We start from the raw sequence: 9,968 nt of genomic DNA, 5'->3' as shown, positions 1-9,968 counted from the left end.
ATGCTTGTATGCAGACTCCTTTGTTGGGTTTGCCTTGACATTTATTAAATGTGGCAGATTTCTTATAAACATCCCTTGAGGCTGTCGGCAGCCTTTCTAGCAGCAAGACCTGCTGCATAAAAGAACATTTTTAAGATACTATATTTCTACTATGGAGTCATAATTTGTTGAAAGTTGCCAAGATGCACGGAGGATTTTCTGGCACTTTACTGACATTGGGTCGGCTGTAGCTCAGGTGGTGGATCAGGTCACCTACTACTTAGAAGGTTGGTGGTTCGATACTTTTTTGTTAACACAATAACAATAAGCAACTGCACAGTTTCTAACTCCAAGATGTTTTTATTAATTTGTTGTGAATTTTCAACAGAAATCATGCAAGGCTTTTGAACAGGAAAATAAATTCTGCTGCAGTATCATAAATGATGCAGTATTCTAGCTGGCCAAATACCCTGAAGACTTTTCCCAATTGACTATTTTTAATCCCGCTTTTCTATTTCTCTACAAACTCTTCAATCTTTCTCACAAGAACACTGGTCCATTTCTTTGCCCACTGGAGTGCATAAAGAAAAGTGAAAGCAAGAAACTCTTTCTGGACATTTAGTATCACAAATGTAAAAAAAACAAAAAAAGGGGGGGGGGGGTTAAGGACTACACTGCAACATCAAGTACCAGTTCCTATGTCTGTGCATACTGTCGCTGTGCCAGCATCAACAGTGAACTGAACATCAATGTACGGCAGCACAAGGCAGCGAAAAAGAGTCACATGTAGGGACCTAACCATCAACAATCTGAGTGCCATTTGGAGCGGTCAGCTTCACCCAAAACTCAGACCACTTTGTTTCACCACACATTGTTATCAAATAAACGACGACGTTAGATTCAATTTAACAACAAAATTAACCCTATGCTGATAATGAGTTACAAAGTAAGGGGAGAAGCAGACTGGTGTAAATCTGTATCATTTTAGTGACAAAACAAACTTCGTTTAAACTACAGAAAACCACTGAGTTCTAGGTGTTCATTTTTTTCTAGGTTTTTACTTTTTTTAAACCAAAAAGAAAGAACCAGGATATTTGCAGACAGTTCAAATCCACTGTTACCCTTGTATGTTTTCCTTTTAAACAGCATTATTTCCATGAAATATAGACCGAAAGATTTAGAGCAAAATTACAGTTTCATCAAGAAATATTTTTAAGTGACACAAAATACAGCAAATGGTATTCCCAGAATAAAGTGCAATTAAAAGGAGACATTTCAGAATAGCATCGTTTTGCTGAATCACTCTCCAGAGCGGCAGCAAGCTCTGAAACCACACTGCAGGTTCTGGCAGCCGCTGGCCGTGTCTGCATGGGGACCTGCAGAGAAACACCACACTGCAGTTATCTACTGACCTGCAACCCACGCGACAAGTGAGAAACATCTGACACACACCCCGATATCCACAACATTTAAATATTTTCATTATGTTACTAAATAATTCAACTTTGTGTTACATAAAGTTCTGACAGTAAGGGCATCAATGTATTGTAATGCCTACTTACCTCCCCTCTCAGCGGCATCGGTTACTTACACTAGGACACATGCTATGCGAGTGGGGTTATTAATGTTTGTAATAGTTGCCACACACTGTAACACCACCGTGACATCTTATACAGTACAACATTAACACAGGCCTATGTCAAAACACATTACTAGGTGAAGAGCATGCAGCATTTTAGGTTTAACTTGTGTTACCGTTGATGTTGTCGCAATAATAGAAGTGCTCGTCATTGAGGGAAGGACAGGCCGACACCAGCTCCTGCAGCCCCACCTCAGTGATGAAGAGGCAGCCAGACAGGTTGAGATGCTCCAGCACAGGAAGCCCTCCACGCTGAGACAGAGCCCTGACACACAATGCAATGCAACCTCATTACAGCTACAACAACATGCAGACCAACACTGGGAACATCTAGATGAATGCAGATAATCCAGTCTTACCCTAATAAGAGCTGCACTGTATAATCTGAATTAGCTGATAGAAATGTTACTTGATATGCATTTTGAAAAGCACCTATATCTTTGTCTTAATTCAGTATAGTGGTGAGATGGCAGTACACTGAAATCTATGGTGGAATTCAAGAGCAAAAATAGCAGTAGAAGTATAACTTCCAGGAGGAAAAACCTAAAAACTCTGGAGCAAAGTCATAAATGTTTTTTATGACTAGTGATTTTATGTCCTCTTGACCACTGATATTAAACTTAATCTGTCTAATGCTTTAAAATGACATTTGAACTACTAGTAAGTAGCAGTTTACTTTTTATATGGCGCCGAATGTTTTTACCTTGTGAGTCTGTGAGAGTGTTTATCCCCGGACAAAGACAAATAAGGAAATGACCACAAGGCATTTCTTTGGGGTACGCTGGCAGGCGTTTATATTTCAACAACCAAGGTTTGAAGGGGTACTGTGGCTGGTCTCCAGGTTAAAATTTCATCAGCGCAATTTGACGAAATGTGGTATTTACAGTTGTTCACAGTAACTCATTCATTCCACTGTGTCATTTTAGTTTGCTACCAATCTTCAAAAAACCTACCTAAAAACAAGTCATTTTCATAGAGGGTCATAACTGCCAAACTAAATGTATATATTATTACATTAATAAAAATAAAACAAATTTAGGCATTAACTCCTAAAATGTGACAAGTCACTTCTGTATTCGACTTTGTATTGAAACTCATATTTAAACTAACTTATCTTTCGTTAAAGTTGACCTTTTTTAATTTAATGTATCAGCTTTTCTTTGTATACAACAGCCTGTTTATTTACTGGGAACAAACAGGAATTTGTTTTTACACCTGTATTCAATCTTTACATTCCCTCATTTGCACCTAATTAAGGAAATAAGGGGCCCATTATTTAAAGTCACATGATAAGGTCAGATTTCTGCCTATTGGTTGATCTAATTTTCCTATGTGTGTACAGTCAGGGGATTACTGGAGACCTGAGTTTTGCGGTATGAAGTCAGTGGTTGTGTATACATTTTCTAAGTTTTGCCGTTTCGATCCTCTGTACAGATACTAAAAAATATATATGATGTGTTTTGTAGTTTGTTTGAAAGAGATTGATGCATTAACGTTACCTCAGGCCCAAGTCAGTGACTTGATAACATCCAGAAAGGCTGAGAAACCTCAGTGAGCGTTTCGTTTCTGATTGATCAGTCCTGTTTTCAGGCTGGAGACACTGCAGGCTCCCCATTGAGGAGCATTTAGTCCGAAATTCTGCTGTGCCATTTCTAGTCATGCCTGACTCAGACCCAGTAAAAGTCCTGAGGGCCATGTCGTTTGTGCAGCAGGTGGAGTGACCGCAGAGCACTTCTGCAGACAAGGCATACTGCTGATGCAAATATGAGGCATCTGAGCCAGTCCTGTGCCCCCGCCTCCTGCTCCTCCTGCAACAGCACGAATTTCCCATAAGTTGTGTCTCAACGAAGCTTTCTGCGTCAGTAAGCGGCATCCCACCACGTCGACTCCACTCTGCTGCGTCCTCAATATCAGCAAGGTCCAAAGGATCCAGGACCCATACTTGCGTGGGTGTGCAGGCGGCACCCCAGCGGCCAGTCCCCTGCTTGAAAATTATGGCCTGCTTTCGTCCCACTGGATGTAGGTTTCTCTCATCAACAAGCGTGATGGGACCTGGGGAACTCTTAAGAAGCTTGGCTCGCTTGTCTGAGCGTTTGTCAATGCAGGTGGAAGACATGAGGTCACCCAGCCCAAAAGACAGTTTCTTCAAGGTGTGATCAGTGATTTTCTCACACCCCGACAAATCCAGGTGCTCCAGAGAGTGACAAGCTCCGAGAGATGACCAGCTAAAAAGGAAAGGATAGACTCAATATAAGTTTTCTGAGTTTAATGTACATCCGCTTTGTCATAAATAGTTAGCATTTCTGTACAAAAGGGTTAGGTTTGTGTATGGGATTTCCTATGCCCCCTGAATGCACCATCGGGGTGCATGTCCGCAACTTTAGTTCAGAGACAAACGGCAGCTGAACAACGGACAGTGTGTGCGTTCATAAGACCGTAAGTTAATGTTTTACTTCACTCAGTTATGTTGGTGTTCAGCCATGAGTGTATTTGATGACTTACCAGCAGTTTCTGCTTCTGTTTAAGTGACGTTATGTACAAGTGGCAGTTTGCTAGCATAACAGATTTGTTTGCTAATTAGCTTCTAGCAGAGAGATTCGTTGTTATCGTGTTGTTGATTCTGTGCTCTGTGTAACAGATGATAAACCGATGTAAAGTTGCCTTCAGTGCATAGTTGTATGCGGTGTGTTGATGCATAATGTCTGACTTTAAGTTTATGTAACCAGGCTGAAGTATAATGTCAGCTTATTTAGTTATATACTGTACTTGAGTACACCTCAGTTGTATCTTTATGTTTATTATGTAATCTGATTCCTAATTGATTTGTATCATTATGCTTTGTCTGCAGAAACCACACACACACACTCTCTCTCTCTCGCCCAGCTGCGGGCACATTCTCAATTGGAAATACAAAGAATGACAACTTTATTCCTGGACTCTGCCTGTTTGTTCCTCTCACATCTGAACATTTGCAAGTGTTCTGACCCGACACTCTGAAGTGATTGCTGCCAGCTCAGATTTCTTTAACCCTTCGGAACAATTTCAGTATTCATTTTTAATACTAACCTGTCAAATGCAAAGTCTGTAACGTCAGTCTGCGTCAGGTCTAGATGAGTAATATTGGGGCAGAAACTGAGGATTTGACGTACCTGGAAAGCAAGAACATTTATCTTACAACACAGCTCAACCAACGAGCTTTCTGAGCTTTGACATTGTGCTAGTACAACAGCAAAATAAAGGTTTGTGCTCCGCCTACCATTTTACTTGAGACTGTAGAGCTATATGCCAGAACAATGGACTTGACAGAAGGACCGACAGCTGGAAGAAGATTCTGGATAATCCCATTTAGAAGCCTCTTCTCCCGCTTAGCAGTGCTGATTGCAAGGGAGCCCTCAATTTGACCTGACACATCTGATGAACCATTGAACAACATGGGTGACACATTACAGAGCTTAAACTGGAGGTAGTATGACACATCTTTAGGCAACACTAGAGGTGTATCATACCATGCTGACACATAAAGCAGAGTCTGGGATCAAAAGCAGCAAAATACTTGAAAAGTAAATAGAGACGACTGGCTTCACCACATGTGAACGAATGTGTGACGCCCTGTTTAAAACTCTTAAACAGACACCTCTACATTTTTAATCTAGTTTTATTACCCAATATCAACAGGGCAACCAGTGAGGAACTATAAAAGTAGAGGTCAAAAATAGACACTAAATGTCTTTAGGTATCATATTTAATGAAGACTTGCCTTTTACACAGGCTGCATATAACCATAAACCTGTTTTACAGCCCTGTTCACACTGAACGTGTCACGTAGAACCAGTGCACCAAAACTGCTCGACCTGAGTGAGTAACTTCTGTAAAACGACACACTGTTGATTTCCTCGCAAACAAATACAGTTTGCAGTAGTGGAAACAATCACATTTTTAGCACTGGCTGCTGAACAGCAGACCAGCTATAGCTTTGGAGCATTCAGAGTTGATTTTTATGAGCAGTTTTCCTCATTTTCAATTTGTTCTTTTCCATTCACTTTTTTTCCAACATCAGTAGTCAGTTTTGGCTGGCTAATTTTATGCTGTTATTGAAAGCCAGTGAATTGTCAACGTTTTGAAAGAGAATGACAAGACACCCACAGATTGCAGTAGTTTATTTACCAGCCATTTTACTTAAACGGTGTGTTCAATGGGAATAGGGCTTAACATTACCGAGCATTTATAAAAGTGGGGGTTTTCTTTGCTTGTTTTTGTCACACATATCTTGCTAAATGTGGGCTGAATGGATAGGAATGACTGGGTAGGAACCTATAATATAACAGTACATGCCAAATGATGCCTTTCTGGCAGCTTGTGTCTGAAACATTACATTAGTAGTAGTTGCTTGTTCTTTAAATACCACTTAAATCGCTATGAGACACAAGCCCTTTCCTAAGACAAAACCTCACCAGACTCATCGACATCAGCGTCCTCATCCCATTCCTGATAGGCACGACCCTCATTCTGCCGACTCTTCACCCACTCCTCATCTGGCTCCTGGTCAAGCTCCCCAGGGGGGCCATTATAATAATCACCTACATAACAGAGACAAAAATATTCATTAGTTGTGTACACACTTGAGTGGAATAATTCTTCACCAGTACATAAAACTCGAGCGTACCTCTGGCCCAGCGCACAGGATAAAGGTGCCTCCACAAAGAGCCGGTCTTAGCTAGCTCTGACCAGGAGCTGCACACTTGACTGCAGCGACACAGATCTTCAGGGCCTAAATAATGGAACAGCCTCAGCATAATTTCCGTGGGGAGCTGGGAGATGTGGGTGGAGGAATTCCTGTTTTTTTCCAGTTCTGAGGAAGAGTATGGAATAGCTTTGCTCGTAAGTGTTCTCAAATACCAAAATGATGAAGTGTACCTTTTACAAATGTCAACCACTTTCTAAGACAGAGTGTTCTTTCATGAAGCTGGTGACTTTAACAGTTAAAACATTGTCCTGGTAGTACAGAGGTCCGTTATCAAGTATACATTTTTAACATTTTGCAGCAAGACAGACGCAGGTATAAACAAGTTAGTCATGCCTAAACTGATCATAAGAAATGCCTTAATAGACAGTCAAAATGTCTGCTGGACATGAGTTACCGCATTGCATTAGATCTAAAAGACAACTGATTGATATGCTTATCTAAACATGTCGTATATTGAACAGTGGGGTTACTTGACCAATTATAATGTGCTTAAGTACGAAGCACCAGCTTAAATATATACTCACTCACCATAATCTGTCTTCTCATGATCAGCATATTTGAAGGCTTTCTGGAGCACCTCCGCCTGGCTCCACAAACTGAAGCCTTTTAGCACCTCCGCGGCACTGTCCAATTGCTGTTGGTTGCAGTGCTGCGCTATCACTTGTTTCTTGATGTCCTTGAGCTCCTCATAGCTGAAGTACTGCATAAGCATAGGCTGAAACACCTGCAACGAATCTCCTCAGTTTACAAACAGCTTGCAACAGTTTAATTTACCTGGACACGAACAGACACGTTTTAACTTTCAGTGTATCTTTTTACCTTTTGTTGTTCAACATAAATTAGTCTTAATTGATGTCCCACACAATGGGTAATTAAAATATTATAAAAAAAAAATTTTTAAAAAAAGAAAGGAAAAGAAATTTGAGCATCTTATACCTCCTCTTCCTCCTTCATGTGGGGCAGAAAGTCCTGTGTAAAAGCTTCTAGTCTCTCCTTCAGCTGCTGGGCATAGTTAAGCTGCTCATATTCACTCTAAAAACACACAACAATGATTAATTCATGGTCTGTGTCCAAATCACCCTTACTCAATCACTACTCCCTGAGAAGTACATTTTGATTTTGCATCATCATTAATGGCTGTGTTGTGCAATAATTGTTGTACATTAAAGTATTATTTTCTATTCAAAAATATTTTAATGTCATTACTACAGGAGTTGATTTACTCAGGGTTACTCGGGGTTATTTCTCAGGGTAAATATCATGAACTCTTTTTTTAACACAAATGACGGGAATTCAATATAATTTAAATATTTAGGACAGTATTGTTTTTCCCAGGAGACAGTTTTCCTTGGGACAGAAAGCAGGATTACTCCTGAAAGCAAAAATAGAAAATGTTTTCTGATTTGCAAACTGGCAGCGGAAGTTCGGGTTTACACAATTGCATAATTCTAAAAAGGCCTTTATTTTTGCCTCTTATTTCTTGGGGTGGAGGTTTGCCCATGGCTTGACAGAACAATAACTCTTGTCTCTCGATAAGCAGATCACAAAAATAACCCTCCCTCTGCTCCAAGCAGTTCAACTTACTAACTTCATCCTTAATAACTTCATTCATCCTTTTTCTTCTTTTAAATGTGAAACTGTAACACTTGAGAACTGTGACAAAAGTGGATATAACAAATGAGTATTATTCCACACTTAAAGGAAGTGTAGTATGATTAACGTGCAGATTTCTCGTGGCACAATGGGCCTTTAGGGACTGACTGCCCAAGTGTGTAAGTTAGCTAAAACTAATTCTCATCTATTATAACGCTGGTAATTTTGCTTCGCATGTGAGTAAAACCGCTTTGAAGAGGTGCCGGAAATTACATGTGTACATGAAAAATAAAAACCCTTGATGTCTTTGTATGTACTATAATCTTTGCGTTGCTGACATGATACTTATTCTAATGACTGAGTGGTACCCAACAATTGAGCACTGTACTACATGTTTTTCCCCTTACCTAAAGCCAATGTTTTTCTGGTTAGCTATTTTTAAAGTTGCATCAAGTGAAATATAGGATCATAGCATGTCAATAAAATGTGTATTTTAAAATGCCAGTCGATCGTTACCTTAATACTATGAAGCCCTTTCTCAAAGAGGGACAACATCTCTGAAAGTTTGTTGTCAGAGTGTACATTGTACACTGTGCAGCAGCGCTGCTGCAGCAGCCCGATAATGTACTCGTTCTCAATTTGCTCATGCATCTTGAACTCCTTAAATGTGGCGCACAGGGACTGGAGAAATGAGCGGAAATCATTGTTGTTGGAGAAGTTGGTGTTGGACAGCTGTGGAAGAAGAATTATCAAATAAGATCTTTGCGTTATTTCTTACAAAATAAATCATCACATAAGATCCATGTGCTCTATGTTAGCGTTGCAGTTGGTAGGATTAGACACGTAACACGTAATACTATGTTTACATATACGTGATACGTATATGTAAACATAGTGGCTGTATGCCAGAGTGTCAAATCATCAGTGTTGTAACCGAGCTGGGGTTAGTGAAGCACACCCTTCGTGCATTAGCTGTTGCAGCTAAATGAGCTTACCTGGCTTGTCTTGTTAAGACACTTCTTATTAATATATGCACCACCCTTTGCGAGAACATTAGAAACTCCAATGTGGCACTTAAAGCACGTTATATAAGCTATCTTGCAAGTTAGTTAGGCTAGTAAACAGAAAAAGCTTTTAGCTGCGGAGAGGAGTAGCTATAAAACTTTATTAGGTTCAGTCGGATAGGGTTCCACGCTGCTGGAAACGTGAATACTATCACGTAACGCTGACCACAGATCAACCAAAGGGTCTCAGTGTGGTCGTCAGACAGTCATCCGACAGTTCATCTCCTTCGACTGACTCAATTATTGCTGCTATTACGCTAGCTAGCTAGCTAGCTAGCATGCTAGCAGGTGTTCGCTTCACCTTCAGACACCAACCTCCAAAAAATTGTTCGTAAATCTGCAAAATAAGGAACGACAGTTAGTTGTACACACCTTTTCGCAGTACAGGCCCACCAGCTGCTTCATTCGCCAGTGTGGGCCAGTAAAAACATCCACCTCGTCCGGAAAAGGAGCCATGTTCACTGGACCTCACTGCGTCATCTGCTCACAGCCTTCGATACAATCAAACAAGGAGGCGTGAGCGAGCCGCCCGCGTCACCGCGGCTTGTAAATCCAGTAAATGTGTTTAGGAATTTAGTCTAAATTTTTAATAAAATAAAGTAAAATAAAACAGAATTTTAAACTGAGATATGTATTTTTTGTTGCTTAATCGTTTGCGATATTACATTTTTTTGAAAGACGAATACCTTTGTGAATTTCATTTTGCTGCGTTTAAACAGCCAAATTCCGAAATATATAGTATGCCAGTATGCCATACCTATTTAAATATAAAGTATACTTTATTTATGACTTTCAGGTTTTTGTCAGGTTTTTATGTGGCAGAGCCCACATAAAGTACGGAAGACCTAAACCTAAAATAAGACTGAAATAAATTAATCACTAAATAAACAATGTTACTAAATGCTGTGAAAATAAGATTAAATTGGGGAAATTATTTCATTAAATGTCT

At 40.0% G+C, this 9,968-nt stretch overlaps 1 protein-coding gene across 1 annotated transcript; it reads right to left on the bottom strand.

Annotated features, from left to right (window-relative positions):
- Positions 1–316: 316 nt before the first annotated feature.
- On the bottom strand, positions 317–9,557 carry fbxl5 (F-box and leucine-rich repeat protein 5). Its single transcript, XM_005732337.1, has 11 exons — positions 9,392–9,557; positions 8,472–8,687; positions 7,299–7,394; positions 6,891–7,086; positions 6,282–6,467; positions 6,070–6,195; positions 4,875–5,029; positions 4,685–4,767; positions 3,118–3,843; positions 1,735–1,883; positions 317–1,355 (listed from the first exon to the last, which is right to left on the bottom strand). The coding sequence occupies exons 1-11, from the start codon at positions 9,473–9,475 to the stop codon at positions 1,279–1,281; spliced, it is 2,094 nt and encodes a 697-aa protein (XP_005732394.1). The 5' UTR covers positions 9,476–9,557; the 3' UTR covers positions 317–1,278.
- Between the last annotated feature and the right edge of the window lie 411 nt (positions 9,558–9,968).

The sequence above is a fragment of the Pundamilia nyererei genome, unplaced genomic scaffold (genome assembly GCF_000239375.1).
Source record: "Pundamilia nyererei isolate P.nyererei 1_Seehausen unplaced genomic scaffold, PunNye1.0 scaffold00046, whole genome shotgun sequence".
Taxonomy (NCBI): Eukaryota; Metazoa; Chordata; class Actinopteri; order Cichliformes; family Cichlidae; genus Pundamilia; species Pundamilia nyererei.
Note: the sequence above shows the minus strand (reverse complement) of the source record. Positions and strands in the feature narration are given on the sequence as shown.